Here is a 26,627-nt window from a genome sequence, read left to right as displayed (position 1 = left end):
CTGCTAGGAGACTATGTCGTCGTCATTACCACTAGAAGCTTCAAACCCATGGTTTCCTCTGATTTTGCTTCCCTCTGGTTTCACTGGTGCGCCCTATAGTTGGAGTTTGTCAAAGCTTGTCCTGGCCATGGGGACAAGGAAACGCATAGCTAGTAAGACAGCCTCTATGGACAGTCCTGACCCCTGGAGTCTTGGAGTGATTATACCGTGTGTGTGTGTGTGTGTGTGTGTGTGTGTGTGTGTGTGTGTGTAATATGCCTGCATGAGGTATGGGAGAGTATATTTGTCAGCTCATGTTACCAAAAGAAGATAACGAATATAGACCATTTGTAGGTTTATTTAGCCCAGTTGGAGGTTCAAAGGCAAGGTGTCTTTATGTAGAATTCTGGAGAGAGTGGCAGAGGATGGCTCATGGTAGAATGTCGTGGCAGAGCATGAGTCAGAGAAATCTCAAAGCAGGAAGTAGAGAGCGATGGAGAGAATGAGCTCCCGTAATCCCCTGTGTGAACACACCCACCAGTGGCCTTGCAATGTCTACTGAGGTCCACCTCTTCAAGGTTCACAGCAACTACCCTGGGAACATATGCGGGACAGTCATCCAAACCATGACAGGATGTCTTTCTTTTATTTTTCTCCCCCTCCCCCCTGTTATCACCAAACCTTCATTATTTAAAATATAATACTTTTTTTTTTCTGGATCTGGGAATTGAACCCAGGGGCATTCTACCTCTAAGCTATAATCCTCCCAGCCCAATTTTTTTTATTAGTTTGAAACAGGGTATCTCACTAAGTTGTTGAGAGTCTTGCTAGGTGGCTGAGGCAGGCCTCAAACCTGGGATCATCCTGTTTCAGTCTTCCAAGAACTGGGATTATAGGCATGCACCACCACGCCCAGCTCCAATAGGGAGGGGATTCTGTTTTTCATGTTCCATGTTCAGAAAAGCAGATGTGGAGGATGTGAGTGAAGAGAGGGTAGGGAGCCTGGAAAGGCAGGGACAAGACACAAATGACAACCCCAGAGGGTGTGGAGCACAGGCCAGGACTTCCTCTGCCCCTCTGGAGGTGTGTGTGTGTGTGTGTGACAATTGGCGCACACTGACCCACTGTGGACTTGCCTCTGGGGATCCAGTCCAGTTAGTGAGAAAATGGATTGGAGGCCCCGGAGCTGGGGGACTCAGGGACACGTGGTTCAAAGGAGAACCCGTTCTCTAGGAACTAGATACTTACTGTAATATTTGAGAAGTTAAACATATGTGGATTGAAGCAGTTGACTTGATTTCATGTTCGTCAATGTTATGTACACACAGAATTTGTTTAAGCATATTGTAAATTAAGCGGGCTCTGCTTTCATGCTGACTTAAAATGTAATAAAGAGAGGTATAAAAGTGCCATCTAGTGGTAAAATGAAGAATTGAGTTGAAAATGTAAAATATTTACAAGATGATTGGCTTTTCCCCCTCTGTAAAAAACAATAATATTATACTGTTACAATGGGAATAACACTACCTTATTCCTCATGGTTTCTATTGTTTTGTCTTTCTCTGGGAAAAAATCTCTTTTTTATCCAATCTTTGGGCCTGGCCCAAATGCCCTTTTTTCTTATCTCATAGAACCCTGTGCATTCTGCTCATTTCAGTTTGAAATTGTGTCTCCTGTGCAATTGTTCTATTTTGTTGTTTATGCTACATAAGTTGCAAACTTTATGAAGGTAGGGCCAGTTTATTGACTCAACCCCATATCCCTAAAGACCAGTGTGATACTATCACATAATTATGCTTAGTACATATTTTTCGTAATGGATGAATTGTCTAGCTATTGATACAAGATGGAAACTATATGGAGAGAGCTAAAATTCTAGCCTACTGTATACCAGAACAACAGCCAGGTAAATATTTTCAGTAAAAAGAAAACCATAAGCTGGGCACAGTGGCACATGCCTGTAATCCCAGCACTTGGGAGAATAAGACAGGAAGATTGCAGGTCTGAGGCCGGCCTCATCAATTAGAGACCCTCAGTAACTTAGAGAGACCCTCTTTCAAAATAAAAAGGGGAAGATGTGGCTAGGATAAACAATTCCTTTGGGCTCCACCCCCAGAACAACCACAAGAAAGAAAGAAAGAAAGAAAGAAAGAAAGAAAGAAAGAAAGAAAGAAAGAAAGAAAGAAAGAAAGAAAGATTGTGTTATCCCTGCAGTATGGATGTGTTTTATATTAATTTCTGTCTGATACATTTATTCTCTAACTCATGGTTACCCACCCTCATGACAGCAACTTCTTAGTGAGGTCTTGGCTTTGGTGCCCATCATTTTCCCCTCCCCAAACACTGCAATTAAATCTACAGTCTATGCACAAATAGTTTCCCAGGCAAGCGCATCTTTAAGACCTGTGCTCTGAAGTAGCCCTTCCAGGTATATTGCTGCTCTGACTCCTCTCTCGTGTAGAAATTCTAGAGTCTTCCCCCCCAGGCTTATTTTAGCTTGTGTCCACCCAACCTGACTTGAAAAGTAGATATTAAAAACTGAAAAGACAAAAGTTTCTGACCACTCTGAAAACCTTTCATTGAATTCTGTCAGATTCTTCCTTTTTATGTAAAACATGTCCGTCCGCCTAGGGAGTGTATAGAGTTTTGCAAATTGACGGTGGCTGTTCTCGTTCCCATTGTCTCCAGTTTCCATTTTTTCTTTAACAATTTTTTGTGTGTGTTGGTTTCTTTTTTTCAGGCCTACAATATCCCTTAGCACTACTACTTGATACTTCTCTAATATATCTGCCATTTTTTAATCTTCAAAAAAAATCTCATTATACTATTTCTTTGGCTGAGTAACAGTGTGATCCACAAAGCATGAGACTGGATGATGGAAACAAACCACATTAGCATGGGATGGGAGTTTGAAAAAGGCAGTGTGCTTTCATTTTGGCATTTTCCTACAAGCACTGAGCTCCTTCGGTGTGTAACAGTGGAGATGGGGTGGCACGGTGTCTTCTTTAGTAACCTGCTGGCCATTCAGGGGTCAGATGGCGCCTGGGAACTCTCTCACACCGCCTGAGTTTTCTCCAAGATCCAGTCTATGAACTTGGCCACACTGGTGTAGATGCCGGGCCGCTCCCTGTCAGCACAGCCTTCGCCCCAGCTGGTGATGCCCACCAGATGCCAGACCTCGTTGTGCTTGCAGGACAGAGGGCCCCCTGAATCTCCCTGTGGAGAGAAAAGAAAATAAATGGCGTGCAGACTACATGCGACACCTCTCATCTCAGCTCCATTTGGTTCAGGGTGATTTTGCCGGAAATTCTGTGCTCCCTCTTCATGAACTTCAAAGAAACTGACCAGCCGGGCGGGGTGGTGCACGCTTGTAATTCCAGTATTCGGGAGGCTGAGACCGGAGGATCGCGGTTCGCGGACAGCCTCAGCTACTTAGTGAGGCCCTCTGCAACTCAGTGAGACCCGGTTTCAAAATAAAGAATAAAAAATAGGGAAAGGGGTGTTGCTCGGAGGTAGAATGCCCCTGGGTTCCATCCCCAGACCCGCAAAAAACAAAACAACAAAACTGACCACTTGCTTCATCCTATTCTTCTCTTTCAGATTTCAGTTTTAAGTAAAACTAATTCACAGTCTCCTGCTCGTTGGCAGAGGTTGCTTTTCAAGATGCATTAAGCATTCCAAGTCGAATACATTCAATAGGTTGAGACGCTCCATTACCTTGCATGCATCCCTCCCTCCTTCTTTATAGCCGGCGCAGATCATCTTATTGGTTATCTTATGCCCCCTGTATCTTGTCTGGCATTCTTCATTAGATACCAGGGGTATCTTGGCTTTCTGGAGAGTGTTTTGTATTTTGTCTGAAAGAAATTGTTTTCTTTTTAAGTGCAATAGCCATATACACAATATCTATCAATCTATCTATACAATATGTATAACAATATATACACAAAGATATATAACATATATATTTGAAATCAAATAATATGTAAATATCTAAAGAGGGAAATATTAGGTTAAACTCATAGACCTTTTATAATTACAGAATATAAAGACATTATTCCCACCATGATGTGTACATTTTAAAATTAAACCGGGTGTGGTGGTGCACGCTTGTAATCCCAGCACTTGGGAGGCTGAGACAGGAGGATCACACAGATTCAAAGCCAGCCTGAGCTACTTAGTGAGGCTCTCAGCAACTTAGTGAGACCCTGTTTCCAAATAAAGTATGAAATAGGTCTGGGAGTATAGCCGGGGATAGAAAGCCCCTGGGTTCCATCTCAGTACCACAAAAAAATTTAAGAATTAATTATGAGCCAGGCATGGTGGTACACTCTTGTAATCTCAGTTCTTGGGAGGCTGAAGACAGGAGGATTGCAGGTTCACGTCATCCTCAGCTACTTAGTAAGACTCTCTGCAACTTAGTGATACCCTGTTCTAAAATAAAGAATAAAAAAAAATAGGGCTGGGGATGTAGCTTGAAGGTAGGATGTCCCTGGGTTAAATCCCTAGTACTGAAAAAAATTAATTATGACTGTAACTAGAATTACTTCCCAGACAAAATAATTAGAAAATAATCTAGGACATTTACTGAAAAGTGCTAGATCTCAAATTAAACTTCACTAAGAATAGTCTTTAAATAGGTTTAATCATATTTAAAATCTCTACTCAAGCACATGATATTCTAACTTGGCTGAGTTTTTTCTTTCTACTTTTATTAGTATACTTCCTGCAACTCAAAAGATTATTTTACTTGCATTTTAGCTGTATGATGTGATAGAGCAGAACAGTTTTTGGGTATACTGTGCTCTTTATTTTTTAGGATGCAGCACATTTTATAACATCAATTTTTTTTTTTTTTTACCTCTTAGTTTTCTGTAGCCCCATCCGGTCACCCAGCACTCCGTGTACATTACATTTTTATCTCCTTTGGAAGGTAGGCATATGGGTCTTTGAGAACCTAGGTTTTATAATAAAATTATAGTTTAGTTATCAGAGGTAATATGTATCTTGTTTCTGAGGAGATACTCTTTTCTTTTACTTTGTGTTATTTGTGTTTTTCTTTCTTTATATTTTCCTTTTTGTCATATGTTTTCATTTTTCCTGTTTAGTTATATATTATACATCCCAGGATGCAGGGATAAGAGAAAAGCCACACCTTTCCTTGCTGACGCCTTCACTCTAAGGAGGTCTACCATCCTGTAGAAGCTGCTTAATCATTCTGATCTTTGTCCCTAGAAGGGAGATATTAGGCTACATGATTCTTAATATTCCAATCTATTATAAAATTGTGTCGGTTTATGCAGTGGAAAAAGCCTGAAGAAAACTTCTCTTTTCACCAAAATTCTCAAAATAAGATCTCATAATTAGGCAAGAATGTCAGTCTTAATGGACACAAAGATTAGCTTTCCAGGCATTTTTTATGTCATAATAAACCTGGAGTGACTGGTAGGGTCAAGCCATGTATCTTGTAAGGTAAAACAATTTATCTAGTTTGACACTTTTCCACTTAAAATTCTACATACCTGTGTAATTCATGGTTGTTTCCAGTCTCAATAAGGCAATATCATACCCACTTTCTGCCATTTCATATTGATCATGAATTATTATTTCTTGAACCCCAAAGAAAGGACTGTTTTCCTTTATTTCAGATTGATTTACAATGCCACTATAGACACGTAGAATTTTAGGTGACTCTATCCTAAGGACAAAAATTAGAGAGAAAATTTTCCTTCACTAAATAATTGCCAAACATTTTGAACTATATAACTCTTTATTTTTTAAAAAAATTATTGGTGCAACGTAATCATACATCATGATGTAGTTCAGAGTAACAGAGACACACATGGACACATCCCTCAGTGAGCCTCCCTCAGCATCCACCCTCTCCTGCTTCTTTCCCCAGGCACTGGATTGAGATTGGCATAGTTAATTCTGTGTATGTATATCGTATCTGTGTAAGAGTTGCCTTCATTGAGTCTCTCTCCTCACCTGTCTCCCTTGGGTCCCTCCATCACTCCACTAGGGTTTCTCCTCTTTTGTCTAGAGTCCCTTTTGTACCCCAATTTCTCCCTAGCTCTCACATACGAGAGAAGACATCTGGCCTTTCAATTTTTGTGACTGGCTAATCTCACTTAGCATACATAATATTCTTTAGTTCCATCTATTTCCTGGGAATGAGATAATATTGTTCTTCTTTCCACTGTGTGTATAACCTATAATTTTAAAATCCATTCACCTGCTGATAGGCTGGCTCCGTAATTTGGCTGCTGTGAATTGTGTTGCTAGAAGCAGAGATATGCACATGTTACCATAGTCGTCTGGTCTCAGTCTGTTGGGGCAGATACCCAGTAGTGGCAGAGCTGGATCATAAGGTAGTTCCATTTCCATTCTTCTGAGGAACCACCACTGATCTCCAAAGTGGCTGCAGTAATTTGCAATCCCACCAACAATGTATCAGAGTTTCTATTTCCCCACAGTCTTGCCAGCATTTATTATTGTTTGCGTTTTTATGATTGCCATTCTAATTTGGGTTAGATGGAATTTCAATGTAGTTTTAATTTGCATCTCTCTGATTGCTAATAATGTTAAATGTTTTTTTCATATACATACTGGCCCTTTGTATTTCTTCTTTTGTGAAGTGTCTATTTCACTTACCCATTTTTTATTTTTTATTTTTAATGGCAAGTTCTTAGGTTCTTTGCATATTTTAGAAATAAGTCCTCTATAGGAGGCATAATTGACAAAGATCTTACATTCTGTCAGCTCTCTAGTAAGGTTCTTGATGGTTTCCTTTGTTGCACAAAAGCTCTTTAATTTAATGCAATTCCACTTATTAATCCTCGTTTTAAATTCTTGCATTTTGGGGATCTTACTGAGGAAGTTTCTACCAGTGGCTATATGTTGGGTGCTGGTCCCATGCCCTCTTCTAGTAACTGCAAAGCTCTATTATTAATATTTTCTGCTAATGGTGGTCTTTAGGTAGAAAAGTTATTTCATCCTAAAAAATAGTCCATCTATAAAGAAAGTACTGAACTAATTGATCTTATAAATTATATTAAAATATGAGTTATATTAAAATAAATGATAATTTATATTATGTTTGTGCATTATATTAAACACATACAACAGATGCTCTTTCCAATCTCCAACACGTGCACACACACACACACACACACACACACATGCCCATGAAGAGTCCTGGGTGTTGGTTTCAATCCTGCCATTGACCGGCTGTGACCCTGAGAACATGGTGTGGACTTTTGGTACTTCATTTTCCCATATGTAAAAGGCAAAAGGGACTATTGACCTTGAATGTGTCCTTGAGTTATAAGTTATGTTTGCATACTGATAAGAAAACAATAACTAAAACAAATACACCAAATGGTATCTGGAGACCATTCAGCGGATACTAAAGTCCCTGAGTAGAAGCTTGGTCTACTAACATTCCCAGGGATACATACATTCATACATTATCCCCAAGCTTTTATGTTTTCCCAGTATTAAAAGTGACCTAAATAGGAAGCATAATGAAATATTTCTGTATTTAGGGAGGGAGAGATGTATTTTCATTTTGATGGGAAGATGAAATACTATGAAACAGCCTTGTTCTTGCATCTATTCTAGTGCTGGTAGACCATGAGTGTCTCTTCTTCTTTGTTTTTTATTATTATTATTATTATTATTATTATTATTATTTTGGTGGTACTGGGGTTCCTGGAAGCCCTTCTACCTCCAGGCTACACTCCCAGACCTATTTTTTATATTTGGAAACAGGGTCTCTTAAGCCAGCGAGGCCAGCTCCGAACCAGCTCTCCGCCTCCCAAGTGCGGGGATTACAAGCCTGCCCCACCACGCCCTGCTCTTCTTTGTTTTTTATTTTCATCTTCTTATGCTGCTAATGACTGACAATTCATTTTTTTTTTTCCTTTTTGGTGGTACTGGGGATAGAACCCTTCTACCTCCAGGCTATACTCCCACACCTATTTTACATTTTATTTGTAAAGACGGTCTTTTAATCCAAAGAGGCTGGCTTTGAACCTGTGCTATCCTCCTGTCTCCACCTCCCAAGAGCAGGGATTACAAGCGTGTGCCACCACGCCCGGTGACAGGCAATTCATTTAATAAATAGAATAGCTTACATTTTTAAAGTACCTATTGATATGCTAGTAGTAGATTTCCCACATGTGTGAGGATGGTGAACTAACAGAGACAGGAATGGTACTGACCCATAGAAACAATGTGCAGCGGTTAGTATCCACTGGTTTCCAATGATGGAGCCTCCACACAGGTGTCTCTGGGTGGGTGAGGTGGTGTGGAGAGATACCTGCCATGGCCACTCACCAAGGACAGAAGCAGTTCCCCCAACAATCCTGGGTCTGATTTTGGTTGTGCATTCTAAAACAACAAGATTACAATAAGCAGCTCTGGCACTTCATTCCTCGAGGAATGAAAGCTTCCTTCAATGCAAGAGTTTACCATGATCCCAAGTCAAAACTGACTTTGTAATCAAGTTGACAAAGCAAAACATGCACATAAATAGGGAATGACCAAGTCATTTTGTAATTACATTTCCAAAAGAATGGTGTTGTCGTCACCTGGCACTGGGAGACAGACTCGTCCTCCCACAGACAGCAGCAGTCATGGTTCTTTCTGGGCAATGTTTGTCAAGTGTGGTCCCAGCTCAATGGCATCACCTTGGAACTTGTTCCAACTGCTAATTCTTGAGCCCCACCTCAGATCCAGTGAATTGGAAAATGAGAGTGGAGCCCGGCATTCTGCGTATTTAATCAGCCCTGCTAAAACTTGAGAACAAATGCCATAGAGAAAACCTTGGTATCTTCTTGTCCATTTACAGCCCTTGTCCAGCTCCTCCCGTGTCCCTCAGGCTGACCTTAGCTCCCAGTCACACCTTTTGTATCAATGTCCAAACCAGGACTGATTTTCTGTTTTGGGATTTCTGTCTTTTGGTCTTACTGATAGTTTGGGAGTACCTTGAGTTGACCCTTGATAAGTTCCAAGGACTTTGACTCAGACTCATCTCTCTGCCGTTTTCTTCTTTTGGCTGCCCTGGATAGGTGAGTTCAACCTATATCTACTTCTTGGAATGCCAAATATGAACCCATCTTCCTGGTTGGAGCCATGGACAAGTTTGCCATGGATTTGTCCAAGTGTAGGAATGAAGAGTTCATGAACAGCAGGATTCCAGAGCAGAATATCTGAAACTTTAATACCCATATGGATCTCGTGTGTGTGTGTGTGTGTGTGTGTGTGTGTGTGTGTGTTACAATGGATTGAACCCAGGACATTCTACCTCTGAGCTACACTCCCTGCCCTATTTTTGTTTCTAACTTTAAAAAAAGGTCTCTCTAAGTTGCTGAGGATATCACCCAATTGCTGAGGCTGGCCTCAAACCTGTGATCCTCCTGTCTCAGACTCCCAAGTACTGGGATTACAGGCATGTGCCACCACATGGCTCACCTCTTACTTTTAAAATGCATATTTGAATTTAGTTATTTGTGACAGGTGTTGAAATTCTTTCTGCCAAGCTCCCAAATGTTGCTGATGAGCTTTGCCCAGACCATACTTAGAAAAGAAAGTCTCAGAGGATGTTTGTCTTAGCTAAAGGAAGAAAGTATATTTGGCAGAAAAGTCACTAGTCAAAATTTAAGTCTAGGTGGTCCATTCACTAGTTTTATAGGTGTAAAATAACCTTTCAAGACCTTTTACCCCCTTCTAGAAAAATGGTATAATTCTGGAGTAGAATTCAAACAATGAGAAGAGAAGGATGAGAAAATGATATATTGATGGAAACGAGTTAGCAAACTAAAGGAAGAAAAGGCACATGTATCCGTGGACATATATAACTGAATAGACAGTTCTCATCCAAGAGTTCTTAGGGGAGAGATTAGTTTTCGAGTGACATTTTATTTTATTTTTTGGTGGTACTGTGGTTCCTGGAAACCTTTCTACCTCTGGGCTACACTCCCAGATACCTATTTTTTATATTTTTATTTGGAAACAGGGTCTCTTAAGCCAGCAAGGCTGGCTTCGAACCTGCGCCATCCTCCTGTCTCCGCCTCCCAAGCGCGGGGATTACAAGCGTGCGCCACCACGCCCGGCCTCGAGGGACATTGTAAAGATTATAACTATGTCCTGGGATTTCTCGGAAGTCCTTATAGTTTCCAAACTGGAAGATAACATAAAGACAAATCTTAGGAATAGGTAAGTATTACTAACATACATAATAAATAACTCAATCAAGACTGTATTAGGTAAAAAAAATCACAGGTCTTACTATGTGTTCTATTCTGTTTCCCATTTTAAACAAAATGCGAAGAATGCAATGTTCATAATTAAATTGGATGTTAAGAAGTGTTTCCTTTAATTGCATTGCTATCTATCTTCAGAAGGTCCAGTGATACTGTGGATCAATGAGACTGCAGGACACGATAAACATCTCAGTTAGATATTCCCTCTTGTGTTAAAAGTGTTATTTTATTGAATATAGTGCAATAAAACCTGGTTATCTAATTCAGTTAACTCAGAAAATGCACTAAAAAGGTGTAAGTTTTCTTTTCTTTTCTTTTACCTTACATCTTCTCCTGCAGCTATCAACCTGCAACTGTTATAATCTGTAAAGTTATAATCTGTAAAATCTGACTCTACAGATCAGAGTCTATAAATTCAACAGAGAAGAACATGATGGAAGAGAAGGGCAGAAATAGAATCTGCAGTTTATCAAGGTGTAAAGGTTAGTTCCCCCTTTTTTTTAATGTTTAAAAACTTTTATTGTAAACCAGGCATGGTGGCACATACCTGTAATTCCAGTATTTCAGAAACTAAAACAGCTGATAATTTAGCAAGACCCTGTTTCAAAATAAAAATAAGCTGGGAATGGTGGCAAGGTTTGTAATCCCAGTACTTGGGAGGCTAAAACAGGAGGATCACAGGTTTGCAGCCAGGCTCAGCTACTTAATGAGCCTTCTGCAACCCAGTGAGACTCTTTCAAAATAAAAAAATAAAATATGTCTGGGATGTAGCTTTTCCTGCGCCTGGAAGGCTGAAACAGGAGGATTGCACGGGTTCAAAGCCAGCCTCAGCTACTTAGTGAGGCTCTCAGCAACTTAGTGAGACCCTGTTTCCAAATAAAATATAAAATAGGTCTGAGAGTATAGCCTGGAGGTATAAAGCCTCTGGGTTCCAAACCCAGTACCACCAAAATAAATAAATAAATAATAAATAATAAATAAATAATAAATAAATAAATAAAAATAGGGCTGGGGGTATTGCTTAGAAGTAGAATGCCCCTGGGTTAAATCCCCATATCGCCAAAAATAAGTAAATAAATAAACAAATATATAAGCTGGGGGTGAGCTCACTGATAGTTCCCATTTTTTAAAACATGCCAGCATTACTTGACAAACTTTGCTAAGTGCCCTTCTAATGCTAAGAACTAAAGCTATGACAATAAAGTTGTTTCAAGTATCCTTTCTTCTCTTAGGCAAATTTCTCGCAAGGAAAACAGAAAAATATGAGATACAACTAAATTGAAGAGGTTTGTAATGAGGTTTACGATATGGATTCTCATGAGAGTACCTCTAAATTCTAGGAAAACACAGTTTTCTAGTTAAGATATTAGTAATGAACATGACTTAACATCTGTATGTGCCACAAAATGAATTCTCAGAAGTTTCACTTTCTCAGTACAGAAAATAATGGCTTTTTTTTCGGTATTGGGGATGTTCGGAACCCAGGGGCATCCTACCTTTGAGCTACAGCCTCAGCTCCATTTTTTAGTCTCTTTTAATTTTTGAAGCAGGGTCTCACTGAGACCCTTAGCAAAGGGCCTCGCTAAGTAGCTAAGGCTGTCCATGAACCACAATCCTCCGGTCTTCACCTCCTGAATGTGGGGGTTACAAGAGTGCGCCACCATTCATGGCTTGACATAATTTTTATACTTCTAAAACTATTACAGCCGGGCATGGTGGCGCATGTTTGTAATCCCTGCGCTTGGGAGGCGGAGACAGGAGGATTGCACAGGTTCGAAGTCAGCCACACTGGCTTAAGAGACCCTGTTTCCAAATATAAAAAAATATATAAAATAGGTCTGGATTGTAGCCCAGAGGTATAAGGGCTTCCAGGAACCCCAGTACCACACACACACACACACACACACACACACACACACACACACACACACACACAAAAAGAAACTATTACAAAGCATGATTATTATTTCTATTTTACTGGCTAAATCTCACTTGTATCTTAATTTATGGTGCATTATAATACTGGGCAATAAACAAAGCCTAGAAACATGTATTGATGTCAATCAACAAGTGGTAAAACCATAATAAATTATTATGGTATCTTAGTAAGAAGAAGCGTTTGTGATACATTCTTTCCTCTTGGGATTCTGTCTCCTAGAACAATCATTTTTGCTGACAAACTATCCTATGCTATGGTGCTCAGAAATCAGCCACTGGGGTGGCAACACTGCTGAGCTGTTTTCATTTTTCTTATAATTTAATGTATATTTATATTCATTAGTCACATGTCTTTTCTATGATTTTTGTATAATCCAGACAATATTTTATTTCTACCCTACCACACTCATGGTTATAAATTAATAAGCTTTTTCTATCACTTTGGCAATATTCATAACTCTGCAGAAGCTTTGCAGGAAAGTAAAAAAGTAACAGTTTCTAAAGGAGCTACCCCCCAGGATTTCTTGAATAAATACATAATTTTTAGAACATAATGAATGGTTAATTATGTTTCCCTTAAAGATCAAGTGGGGGGAAATGGATACTCTGATTAACCAAGGTACAAGTTGATATTTCAGTCATCAAGAATGATAAAAGTAAGTCATGGGAGTGTTGGTTGAGTCTGTGTCTCATCATGAAATAACAGATGTACAAACTCTTCAGATGGAAACACATTCAATTCATACTAGGCAATGTAGAATTTGGACCAGACACAATTTATACCTTTAAAACATGGTTATTCGGGGTAAGAGAAGTAAAAATAATTAAAATAATGAAAACTTTCTAATGTTTGGTATTTTACGGATTTCCTTCCTTCTATAGCTATTATTGACAATCCCAGTCATGCTCTATTGTATATAGAACGATTTCTTTAGAGGTATTTTTTCAAGTGGCATAGACTTACCATTATCCATTTTACATAACCTTAATGTATATCCAGAGATGCCTCCTCTCCCATAAAGTATTTTAGTTGGAGATCCATTTGAAGAAAGTTTTAAGTAACATTTGCCCCTACAATTGGAAATAAAATAGTATAAACATCATGCACCTCCCAAGAGATGAGACAGGAGCATCTACTTGACCAGTAGTTTGTCTTACTTCCTTTCATTTCCAGATTTTTGTGATGGGGAATAGGTAAAAAATTGGCAGCGGGTGGCATTGGTGCACATTTTCTGACAGGCTTCATGACCTTTCACATCAACAATGTCCAGTTCTTCTCCCAAGAAATCAGTGTCATGGTAGAATAGAGAATGGCAGAATACTAGACAACGAATTACACACAAAATATGAGATACATAACCTTTCATCAACCTCTTCAAGAACTATTGACCCCAACCAGAAGAAAATATGTTTATTGCCTACCTGGGATGCTGTGCCTGCAGTTTTTCAGACTAAAACCAGAAAGAGCATTGTTCTTTTTAATACGTGTACTTGGCACTCCATTTTCAGATGTTTTAAGGAGACACAGATTTCTAGCATAGAAAAATAAATACATAGAACTATATTTCTACATAGTTTTATATATGTTGAAAGAAATATAGAAAAGAAATATAAGCAAAATATACAGAAAACTAAATGAAGAGAAAATAAATATATTGTAGAAAGTATATCAGAGAAAAAGAACATTTTTTACAACATGAATGGAAAAAAGTCAACTCGTGTTGGCATTAATAGTGAAAATATTTGTAGTTTATAAGTACTATTCATGAGTCATTAAGTCACATTACATGACCCATAGGTTGTAGACAAATTTTCAAAACTAAACTGTCTTTGACTCCACAAAAATGATTGGATCTTGCTCTCTTGTCAGTGTTTCTAGTATTTTCCTCCTTTATTTCCTTCCTTTCAGCACTCAAAGACTCAAGAATTTCCATGGTACCTAGAAATCTCCTATCCAGGGTTGTCTGGGCTCAGAAGCTGGTAAGTCAAATCCATAGCTGACTCTGCACCATGGGAACATCTTTCTGGAATGTAGCAGTATAAAATCGCAGTCTTGAGCAGAGCTGTCCAATAGAACTTTCTGCAATGATGGAGATATCCCTATGCCATGTAATGAAGTAACCACTAGCCACATGTGGCTTTTGAGCATTTGAAATATGGCTAATACAGGCAGGAAAGTGCATTCTTAGTTTAGTTTAATTAAATTTAACTAGTCAGATCTTGCCTTGGAATAGCCATGTTCCTACCTACTCTGCATGAAGGGATCAAATAAACTGTTCTTCTTATAAGTATTAATTGGCAATTCTATAAAAGGGAATAAATAAGACAAAGAAAATTGGCTATTACAAAGTAACAAATTACAAAGGTATCTCTTTAGTTTCTGAATTTTATGGTGTCCCAAAGTCTTCATCTTTGGACATCATTTCTTCTCTGCATTTAATAGTTTGATGATCTCACCAATGGGGTGGCATTAATTACTGGCTATATGTTGGGAACATCTAAACACAGATCTAGAATATGTGCCCCTTCTGAATCTTGCCTCTATTTCCAATTGCCAATCCAACATTTCTCCCCTAGATAGGCATCTCCCCCACCACCCCTGGAACTCTGCCCCTATGGAATCTTCTACATTTAAATCATTGGCATTCCAATTCCTTGTGCCAAAAATCTCAGTGATATCACTGACTCTCTCTTTCCTTTACAAACTACATCCACTTCATCAGCTCATCTCCTTGGCTATGTATGACAGTATGCCCCAATCTGAACATATCTCTCATCTCTCTTCTGGCCCGAAAAGTCAAGGTTTTTGTTTTTGTTTTTGTTTTTTTGCCTTTTTTGTTCATTCAGGGTATTCCCAGAACAATACCTGATAAATAATTGGCACCAATTAAATTGTGTTAAATTTGTTGAGTGAATGAAAGTAACAAATACATTTTTTTTGTGGTACTGGGGGTAGAACCCAGGGGCTTTCTACCTCCAGGCTATACTCACAGACCTATTTTATATTTTATTTGGAAACAGGGTCACTAAGTTGCTGAGAGCCTCACTCAGTAGCTGAGGCTGGCTTTGAATCTTTGTGATCCTCCTGTCTCAGCATCCCAAGCACTGGGACTTACAAGCGTGAACCACCATGCTTGGCAAGTCTCACTAAGTTGCTGAAGGTCTTCACTGGCCTTGATCCTCCTGTCTCAGCCTCCCAAGCACTAGGATTACAGGCATGTGCCACCACACCAAGCCACAAATACATTTTTATTTGACAGATCTGGAGCTCCTTAAATGACAGCCTCACTCAGTGGAAAATGAAGAGTACATGATGGGCTAGGGCTTACCTTACATTCCTCTAGGCACTTTCTCCTCAACAATGTGCAGCCAAGTCAAGCAATTGGCTGGCCTGAGAGCTTCAGTTTAGATAATATAGAGAATCTAGGTTTGAAGCTTACTTCATATTATGAGTTGTGTGGATTTTTTTTAGTGAATCTTGTTAATAAGACAACAACCCCAGTAAGTATTCCTTTGAAAACAAAGGAAATGAACTCGAGATGGATCAAAGACTTAGAAATTAGACTTGAGACTGTGAAGTTATCAGAGGAGGGCATAGGATCAACACTACAACATATAGGCCACAGGCAGTAACTTTCTCAACAAGACCTCCAAAGCACAGGAAATTAAAGCTAGAATTAACAAGCAAGATGGCATCAAATTAAAAAGTTTCTTCTCATCAAAGGAAACTATCAAAAACCTAAAGAGAAAGCCTACAGAATGGGAGAAGATCTTTACCAGCCACCACTTTGATAGAGGGCTAATATCCAGAATATTCAAAGAGCTCAAAAGACTCTACACTAACAAAACAAACAACCCAATCAAGAAATGGGCAACTGAACTAAATAGACACTTCACAAAAGAAGGAATTCAAATGGCCAATAGATACATGAAAAAATGTTCTACATCACTAGCCATCAGGGAGATGCAAATCAAAACTACACTGAGATTCCATCTAACCCCAATCAGAGTGGCAAGCATAAAGAAATCAAATAACAACAAATGCTGGTGGGGAAGTGGGGAAAGAGGAACTCTTTTACACTGTTGGTGGGAATATAAACTAGTTCAGCTGCTATGAAGATCAGTGTGGAGACTGCTTAGAAAACTGGGAATAGATCCACCATATGATCTGGCTACACCACTCCTGGGTATTTTTCCAAAGGGGTTGAAATCAGAGAACTACAGTAACATATGCATTCCCATGTTTATAGCGGCACAATTCATAATAGCCAAAATATGGAACCATCCTAGGTCTCCATCAACAGATGAATGGATTGCAAAATTATGGAAATACACACATTGGAATTCTACTCAGCTGTAAAGAGGAACAAAATCAGGTCATTCGCAAGAAGATGGAAAGACCTGGAGAACATTATATTAAGTGAGATTAGCCAAGCAGAGAAAGAGAAGGGACATATGTTTTCTATAATATGCCCAAACTAGGGAGTATTAGGAATACCAGAGGGACTCCAGGTAATGGAAGGGAAATCTCAGCAAAGTTTGAATGGAAGGATAGGAGAAGAAGAAGGCTGAACTTGATTAATGAGGGACTACATCAGAATATGTGTAAAAGTATGAATATAGCATGGTTAACCTGGACACTCATTGTTAGGAGAGGGAAAGGAAGTGGGGGGGAGAGGACACCAAGCAGTCTGAATATATGCCATTTCCAATATGTTCCACATAAAAATAAAAATAAAAAACAAACAAAGAAAAAAAATGGTGACATAAAAAAAGAAAACAGGAAATTTCCTCTCTGTGTTGTTCCTTGTTAATTCCAATCAGCTAATAAGCTGGGTATTAGCCAGGCGTGGTGGCACACGCTTGTAATCCCAGCCCTTGGGAGGCTGAGACAGGAGGGTCGCACAGGTTCAAAGCCAGCCTCAGCTATTTAGTGAGGCTCTCAGCAACTTAGTGAGATCTTGTTTACAAATAAAGCATAAAATAGGTCTGGGAGTATATCCCAGAGGTAGAAAAGCCTCTGGGTTCCACCCTCAGTACCACAAAAAATAAATAAATAAACTGGGCATTGATCCTTGAATCACCTTCTCCCACCACCCCAAGACTCTTGATGTAGATTTCTACTTCCACCTCTCATTCTCCACTTTCGATTCAATATTTTTTAAATATTTATAGCTCTCTTTGCTCCTGGATCAATGACCTTAAACAGGACACTGGACTGAGTTGCCTATTGATGGTCATATTTACTTTCTCCATTCCATTGACAACTAGACAACTTTCTCTTGGACAAAAGCAGAGGCTTCTCAAGCTAAAGAAAGGAAGTTTATAAAAACACCAGATTTGCAGCTAATAGGTTGGAAATAGAACTAGAGAAGAGCTAGGAGTTCTTCACATTTTTTTTTATCCTATATAGACATTTAGATGAAAGTTTAAGTTTTAGTTACTCATAAAATTTAATGTTGGGTTTTAAAGACATGACAAATCACCTTTAATCTTAATTTCTTACCTTTGGGATTCATTTGTCCATTTTTGGGAAAAGAAGGTAAAAAACAGACAAGTGGGATGATGAGTACAAATGCGGCGACAGACAAATGCATCTGGAGCCAAAACACTGTCGATGTTTTTGTCCGCAAACACAGTAGCAGGGAAAATGTCCCTGATACAAGCTGTAGAACAGAAGACACCACGCTAAGAAATCAGTGTGCCCACAGAATCATGGAAATTTCAGTCATAGTATTTGTAAGTTCCATATATTTAAAAATCTAGGTTTATCCCAAGGTCTTTTAAGCTCTTTTTAATTTAGAAAAAATGAAGTGATTTTTTTTCTTAAACTTGAAATTTAAACACGAACTCTATATAGGACATAATGAAATCTTTCATATAAAGAAGGAAAGAGATCATTAGTTCCCTCTTATCAAGGAGCATAAATTGGTACACAAAGTTAAACCAATTGCATATACCATCAGCTTTGTATAAATTTATTGGCTTTACACCTGATTAAATAAACAGTAGTTAGTTACCCAGGTTAGAAAGCGCACAGGATTTCAGTGAAAATCCAGACACCACATGATTGAGCTTCCTTATTCTGGTTGGTGTCCCTGTATGGGTGTACTTCAATAGACAAATGTTACTGAGTAAAAACAAAAATGGAAACATTTTTATTTTTCCAACTGCAAATAGGAAAAAGCATGAAATGATAAACAATGAGAAGAGATAGACATGATAGTGAAAGAATTACCCCCAAATCACTCCTTCACCAGAGAGGCTGGTCAGACGACTGAGTCCTAGCACTGCCTCCTAAACACCTAGTGAATTATGCAGACCTTAGTCCTTATCAGTAAAATGACAGGCAAGAGGGGTATGGACAAGAAGAGTCGGGGTGTGTGAATGTATGGCTTCACAAGCCCTTCAAAGTGTTTAGCTTGATTTGTTTATGTATTGTCTAGGAACATTTTCCTGGCTTACAGCTCACTTTGTGACCAAGTCTGAAACATAAAAGATGTCCTTGGAGCTAAGCTATGGACATGGAAGACTAATTACCAATTTACCAACATATATATATATATATATCTTTTTTTTTTTTTTTTTGCGTTTCTGGGGATGGAACACAAGGGCATTCAACCTCCGAGCTACACTCCCTGCCCTGTTTTTTATTCTTTATTTTGAAACTGGGTCTCACTAAGTTGCGCAGGGCCTCACTAATTAGCTGAGGCTGTCCACGAACCACGATCCTACAGTCTCAGCCTCCCAAATGCTGGGATTACAAGCGTGCACCACCATGCCCAGCTCCAACATGATTTTTTTTTTTTGGTGGTCCTGGGGTTCCTGGAAGCCCTTCTACCTCTGGGCTCCACTCCCAGACCTATATTTATATTTTTATTTGGAAACAGGGTCTCTTAAGCCAGCAAGGCTGGCTTCAAACCTGGCACGATCCTCCTGTCTCCACCTCCCAAGCGTGGGGATTACAAGCGTGCACCACCATGCCCCTCCAACATGGGGCATCTTTTAATCATTGTTTTTGAAATAATTGTGTGGACCCAAGTGTTGTAGCGCACGCTTGTAATCCCAGTACTTGGGAGGCTGAGACAGGAGGATAGCAGCCAATTAGTGAGGCCCTGTTTCAAAATAAAACATAAAGCCAGACGTGGTGGCATACACTTGTAATCTCAGCATTTGGAAGGCTGAGATCGGAGGATCAGACAGCCTCAGCTACTTAGTGAGGCCCTCCGCAACTTAGTCAGACCCTGTTTCAAAATAAAGAATAAAAAACAGGGCAGGGATGTAGCCCGGGGGTCAAAAGCCCCTGGATTCCATCTCCAGACCCACAAAAAATAAAAAATAAATAAAAATAAAACATAAAAATAGGGCTCAGGCTGTAGCTTGGAAGTAGAATGCTCCTGAGTTCAATCCTCGGTACCGAAAGAAAGAAAGAAAGAAAGAAAGAAAGAAAGAAGAAAGAAAGAAAGAAAGAAAGAAAGAAAGAAAGAAAGAAAGGGGGAGGGAGGGAGGGAGGAAGGAAGGGGACTTTGTTTTTTCTTCACTTATCTTTTTGTGACTATGAAGAGCAGAATATTCAAGTTCATTGTTAAAACCCAAATGAGTAGATTTTTATTTCTTGGTTCTTTAGGGCTAAACTACAGAAGGTTGGGAATAGCCTTGTCCATCAGACCAATTGCAGCTGTTTCAACATAGCCACTTTAAAAATGTGGTGGTTTTGAAATCAGAAAGGATATGAGTTATGTACTTATTTATTTTATAATAGTGAGGAGGTAGAAAGGAAATAGACAGATAGGGAAGAGGCCTTGGTAGAAAAACTTAATTTCCTGAGGAGCGACGAATACTAATTAACTTCCAAGGCTCCTAAAAGAGATCAGCTCTTCCAAGGTTCAGAAATAAGAAAGACCAAAGCTTCACAAAACCATCTGTTTACTAATCAACAAACCCAGGAGACATCACTGGAGCAAGTCTGGCACTCCTACTGAAAGGAGACCCTTCAAAGGACATGCAAATACCCTATGCAAATTCTGAGAGCTGCTTCCCAGAATCCCAAACTCCAAACATTATAAGACATGCAGACATATATAAACCCCTAGATCAGCCACCAGGACAGTTACCCACTCTGGGAACCCCTCCCCGTTGGGGAGTTTCTCTCTTGCAGGTCGCGTTAGCCTTGAGAGAAGGTGGAGTGCAATTGAAGGCACTTGGCCTGGGCTACACTCGGGTAGTGACCTGAAGGCTTCTGCTGGACATCAAGGCCGACCAGGGCCCCTAGGGGTGACCTTTTCTTCCTTTCTGGCAGATTGCGTGGACTTTGGGAGAAAGCAGCTTGCAACTGAAGGCACTTGGCCCAGGTTACACTCGGGTAGTAACCTGAAGGCAGGTGCTGGACATCAAAAGTTCCGACAGCCCCTAAGGGTGTTCAGCCACTTTTCCCTGTTCCCTGCTGCTTCCAATAAACCTTTTACTCCCCTTCCTGCAGTTTGTGGGTGTCATTCTTCGCTCACCGTAGACAAGAACCTGGTAAGGAAACGCTGAGTTTCTTCTCAAGAAACTCCATTTCATCTTAAGGAAACGCCGGGTTTCTTCTCAAGAACCCCTGCCCCCCCATTTCAATAGTATCATCAAAAGACTTCTTTTTTTTTTTTTACCATAAGTTAACTTGGCTTTACACTGACTTTTCATCATGAATAACAATGATTACTATTATATGAATGTCTTGTAGGGATTAAATGTAAATTTTGGCATCAGTTTGGCAGCAAACCATTTCAATGAACAGCATTTGTTTTTCCCTGAGTGTGGTCAGGTCCTTGGGCTCAGCTTCCAGCTCCCTTACCGATGCTCCGAGCTGGGGAAGTGCCGGGTTGCATAGGTGAAGAAGTGGCAGTGGACGTCATTGGTGCAACGCCCTTGGCACTCCCGGGCATTCTCAGCAGTAGAGCTGTTATAGTTCATGCCCTTCATGTCTAGGTCCATGTAAAGGTCTTTGTTACAAGCTGGAAATGAGAGTGGAAAATATGAGTAGCCCCCAGATTCCAGGGGCAAACACAGTCTCTCCATAGCAACTGTTCCTCCTAACTTCATCTCCTCAACTTTGTCAACCACTTTTTCTCAGAAGTCCTTTGTTTTTATTTTAATCTGCTTGATTTCTACTCTAGATGGAGGCATTGAAAGAATGCTAATGCCCTTCTTATACTGATACAATTTTAGACTTAAAAGTTTGCCTTTTGATTTTCTAATCTAGCTTCTCTTGACTCCTAAACTCTGTTGACTGTTTCTTTAATTAACCTATTCAAGTATTTCTTTCACTGTTAAGACAAGTGTCACCACATATTTACTCCCTTTGATTTGAATTAATATAATTAATAAAATTCAAGTCTGGGAAGGAGAAAGAAAATAAGTAAATGATGAGAACCGAGAGGTTATAAGATATGTCCTCTTATGCGGAAAAAGAAGCCTTAAAGAGCTATAGTGTGCCTGTAGGGGAGAGGGAGGTGGGCATGCATGGAGTATAATTTTTTTTGCACTGAAAGAACTTCAACAGTGGAATTTATTTCTCCATAGAAGTGTTTTGTTCTATAGCTATAAGACTGTATTTAATATAATTGTATGCATGCATCATAATAAATAGTCTTATTAGTTCTAACAAGACATCTTACCACTTAGGTGGTGCGGGCATTGCTTGAAAGAATATCCAGAAATGGCTCCTGTCAGATTCATCCTTGGAAGGGTCCCAGTGATACTGTCTTTTAGGACACAAGTAAACCTGTTTTTTTTTTTTTTTTTAAAAAAAAAGGATATTAATACTGAGTGGGAATTTATGCTTTAACATAAGAAGTCCTAAAAGTCAGCAAAAAGCTGGGTGCGGTGGCACACACCTGTAATCCTTGTACTTGGGAGGCTGAAACAGGAGGATCACAGGTTCAAGGCCAGAATCAACAACTGAATGAAACCCTTTATTTTTTTCAGTACTGGGGATGGGACCCAGGGGCATTCTACCTTCGAGCTACACCTCCAGCCCTATTTTTTATTCTTTATTTTGAAACTGGGTCTCACTGAGTTGCAAAGGGCCTCACTAGGTAGCTGAGGCTATCCTTGAACCATGATCCTTTGGTCTCAGCCTCCCAGATGCAGGGATTGCAAGTGTGCATTACCACGCCCATCCTCTAGGGTCATTCTACCTCAGAGCTACACCCTCAGCCCTATTTTTTTATTCTTTATTTTGAAACAGGGTCTCACTAAGTTGCTGAGGCTGACTTTGAATCTGCGATCCTCCTGTCTCAGCCTCCCAAGTACTGGGATTACAGGCATGTGTCACTATGCCCAGCTAACATTTTACAAAATGATAGATGGGGGTTTGTAATTAGGTGCTTGGCTTATAAACTCTAGTTTCTCTAGAAAGAAGCATACATTTTTTTACCATTTAGTAGGATCTTCCAGTGATGCTTCAGCCATAAAAGTGAAGAGCAAACACCTTGGGTGGTGGGTACAGATTACTTGGCAGTACTTGGCGCTTGGTGTAAAAACAGTAGCAATGTCTCCTCCTTGAAAGTAGGTGTCTTTGAACAGCTCAGTCATACATTCTGAGACAAAGCACACGGCATGTATTATCTTGGAGTTTAGTGGCACATATCTAGTTGGGTAGTAATCTGACAAAGGCTGGGTGAGTAGGTCTATTTAACAGAAAATATGCAGGCATTTGCCCATCACTGCAATCAATGCTTATGTGTTAGTTTCTTGAATGAATAGCCTCATGTTAAAAGAGAAATTACAAAGCCGGGCATGGTGGTGCAGGTTGTAATCCCAGCATTTGAGAGGCTGACACAGTAGGATCATGGTTCTCAGACAGCCTCAGCTACTTACCACAGGGGGGAAAATAAAGAAAGAAAAGAAATCACAAAATGGCACATTTGCTTCAGTGGCGCCCTACATCCTTATTGTTGTTATTATTATCATTTCATCATCATCATCATTATTATTATTATATTTATACTTTTATTTATTATCTTTATTTTATTATTATTATTTTATTATATTTATGCTTTTATACATATTATTATATTTATATGATGATAATGATGATGATGATGATGATGATGATGATGATGATGATGTTGTACTGGGGATTGAACCCAGGACATGCTATCTCTGGGCTATACCCCCAGCCCTATTTTTTTTTTTTTTTTTAATTTTGAAACAGGGTCTCACTATGTTGCAGAAGTTCTCACTAAATTACTGAGCCTGGCCTCAGATCTGCAAACCTCCTGTCTCAGCCTCCCAAGAACTGAAATTACAGGCATGACCCACCATGCCTGGCTGGAATTCTGTTTATAAAAAGCTAAGTTGTGTATAATTTAAAAATTTCCTGTTACTGGAAAGAGATATCTAATATTCTACATTATTCATGGTTTTTCGGTCCTCTTTCCTTAGTCACTAGTTTTCAGTCTTAGTGTATTTTCATTGGGAGGTACTGCTATCGACCTTTTTTTCCTCATCATTAAAAAAGTTATATAGAATCAAAATGAAAATAAATTCAGACGGAATGAAATATAACTCAAATACTTATTGTTGAAACAACCATCACACCAGTAAATATTTTGGAAAGTATGCGGGTCAGAACTATTTTAAGAGGCTTAAAGAATTTAGGTAGTTCATGAACTTGGAAAGGGAAAAACTCATCTGTATTTTCACTAACCTCAATCTGAAAAGTTGTGTTTTTCTATTATTATTTTAAGCAACATGCTACCTTAGTATTCATAATATCTATGACTTTGTACTAATAATCACAGATTTTTATTTTATTTATTTTTTATTTTTTTGGTTGTACTGGGGTTCCTGGAAACCCTTCTACCTCTGGGCTACACTCTCAGACCTATTTTTTACTTTTATTTGGAAACAGGGTCTCTTAAGCCAGCGCAGCTGGCTTCGAACCTGTGGGATCCTCCTGTTCCGCCTCCCAAGCGCGGGGATTACAAGCCTGCACCACCACGCCTGGCTATAATCACAGATTTTTAAAAAGTACTGCAATTGCTGGGCGTGGTGGCGCACGCTTGTAATCCCCGCGCCCAAGTGGAGACAGAGACCCTGCTTCCAAATAAAAACATAAAAATAGGTCTGGGAGTGTAACCCAGAGGTAGAAGGGTTTCCAGGAACCCCAGTACCACCAAAAAAAAAAAAAAAAAAGAAAAGAAAAAAGTACTGTAATTGCTGCTGACATTTCAAAATATCATTATTTGTCACTAGTTCTCTGGTAATTACTACTATGCAGTTTTAGACCCACTGCTAAATCTCCTTATGTAATATATAAATGAGAACCACATGTAAACTGGGCGTGGTGGTGCACGCTTGTAATCCCCAGTACTTAGGAGTCCAGATTCACCTACTTAGCGAGGCCCTTCATAACTTAGTGAGACTCTGTTTCAAGAATGGAACCCACAATGTCCACTAAACCGCCCAAAAGGACCCTCAGGAGTAAAGAGGGTAAATGTTTCTGCTACAGAACTTCCTCAATAATTCCCCAGCATGTATTCTAAATCACCCATATGTAACTTCTACATACAGCTTGATTCTCTGCAGTCTTGACAAGTATCTCAAGAATGACCTGGACATGTATCTCCCCTTCCCAAGTTCTAAGCTGCATTCAACCCATCCACATGGTGCCTCCCGTTAACTGAGAATCTATTCTCATCTCAAAGTGTTACTGCTGATCAAGGAAACCCATGTACCAATCTGCCAGTACAAAGCAGTTGTGCTACATCAAAATGTTGTTTTTAAGAAGAATATTTGTCAAATTAAATAGGTTTTTTATTTCTCTTTATTTTTTTCTTTTCCTAACCTTTATTAGTTCATTATAGTCTCACATCATCAGGTAGTTCGCAGTGCTAGTGACACGCATGCACTAGTTTTTGATGTTTCAGGATCCCTTTCCACTCCCCTCCTTCTCCATACAAGCTATTGAGATAGGCATTGGTATCCTCACATGTGCACGTATGTCAGTGGAAGTGTTTCCTTTATTGAGGTTCCCTCTTTTGCCCTCCCCAAACCACTTCTCTGCCTCCACTGGAGTTTCTCTTCCATTATCTGACATCCCTCTTCTATCCCCCTGACTCCTGAGCTTCCACATATGAGAGAATACATATGACCTCTTCACTTTCTGACTGGCTCATCTCACCATCTCACTTAATGTAATCTTCCCCAGGTCCATACAGCTTCCTGCAAATCACAGAATTTTGTTCTTCTTTATTGCTGAAAAAATTCCATTATGTGTATATCCCATAGATTTTTAAATGATTAGCAATTGTGCTTGTTTTCTTAGAATATACATGCCCCTATTAATTGACTATTTAATTTCAAAGACAGATTGATTTTCAAAATCCACACATAACTTCTAGTGCCAGTAAAAATTGGTTGCTTTTTCTTTGTTTATATATAGAATTTTTTTTTTTTTTGGTGGTACTGGGGGTGGAACCCAGAGGCCCTCTGGGCTATACTCCCATACCTTTTTTATATTTTATTTGGAAACAGGGTCTCACTAAGTTGCTGAGAGCCTCACTAAGTAGCTGAGGCTGGCTTTGAACCTGTGCGATTCTCCTGTCTCAGCCTCCCAAACACAGGGATTACAAGCGTGTGCCACCATGCCTGGCTATATATAGAATTTGTAATTCAGACTTCTTGCTAATATGACTAAAATTATGTGTTGGCTGTTTCAGCTATTTCTAGGCATGCAATATTGTCTGTGAACAATCTGAGTTAATTTCCATCTAGTCTTTTACCTTTTAGTTATTTTCTCTCCTTGTGCTCATTAGGAGCTCCAGCACAATGTTTAACTGAAGTAACAGTAGATATTCCTATCTTCTCAATTCCTTGGGAAAGTTTTCAATATCTTACCACTAATTATTAGGCTTCTTGAAGCTTTTGGGTTGAATTTTCATTTGTTTGTCTGGTTGTTTTAAGATATTTTTAATGAATGAAGGAAGTTATGACATATAGAAATGTATCACTTTGGATATTGCTATGATATATATAATTTTATTGCACAAATTTCTTAAAAATCAATTTATTTCCCTCCCTGGAGTAAATGTCATGGGATTCTCCTGCTGTAGCGTGATAACCCTTTTTAGACTTAGGCGCTCTTGTCTACAAATCATGAAACAGCAATTTTCAGTCTACACTTAAGTTCTACTTACCACCAGAAACAGAGGCAACTAAAATAAAATGTATCACTTGACATAATAAGGTCATCCTACAAAGAGAAAAAGGTGCATGTTTTTAGAACATAAAATTTATAATTTGTTCTCTGACATTAGAATTTATAAGACACAGGGAGGGAAGGGAGTAAATAGTTGATTCTATAGTATTCACAGGGTTCTATCTATTTTAATAGTGAATTTTATCTTTTCAGAATCACAGAATGGTCTTCATTGTGGTGGGTGTGTAGTGTTCAAA

General features: G+C 39.2%; 1 protein-coding gene across 1 annotated transcript; it reads right to left on the bottom strand.

Moving 5' to 3' along the window:
• Positions 1-3,033: 3,033 nt before the first annotated feature.
• F11 (coagulation factor XI) lies at positions 3,034-26,423 on the bottom strand (the record flags this gene model as incomplete). The annotated part of the gene is made up of 14 exons (XM_080709875.1): positions 3,034-3,195; positions 3,697-3,836; positions 4,841-4,936; positions 5,502-5,677; positions 8,205-8,373; positions 13,150-13,256; positions 13,344-13,506; positions 13,608-13,717; positions 17,692-17,851; positions 18,206-18,315; positions 21,019-21,178; positions 21,842-21,948; positions 22,603-22,765; positions 26,369-26,423. The coding sequence occupies 14 exons, from the start codon at positions 26,421-26,423 to the stop codon at positions 3,034-3,036; spliced, it is 1,878 nt and encodes a 625-aa protein (XP_080566001.1).
• Positions 26,424-26,627: the final 204 nt, after the last annotated feature.

The sequence above is a fragment of the Muscardinus avellanarius genome (assembly GCF_963383645.1).
Source record: "Muscardinus avellanarius genome assembly, chromosome: 14".
NCBI classification, from domain to species: Eukaryota; Metazoa; Chordata; class Mammalia; order Rodentia; family Gliridae; genus Muscardinus; species Muscardinus avellanarius.
This window is presented reverse-complemented; position numbering and strand designations above follow the sequence as displayed.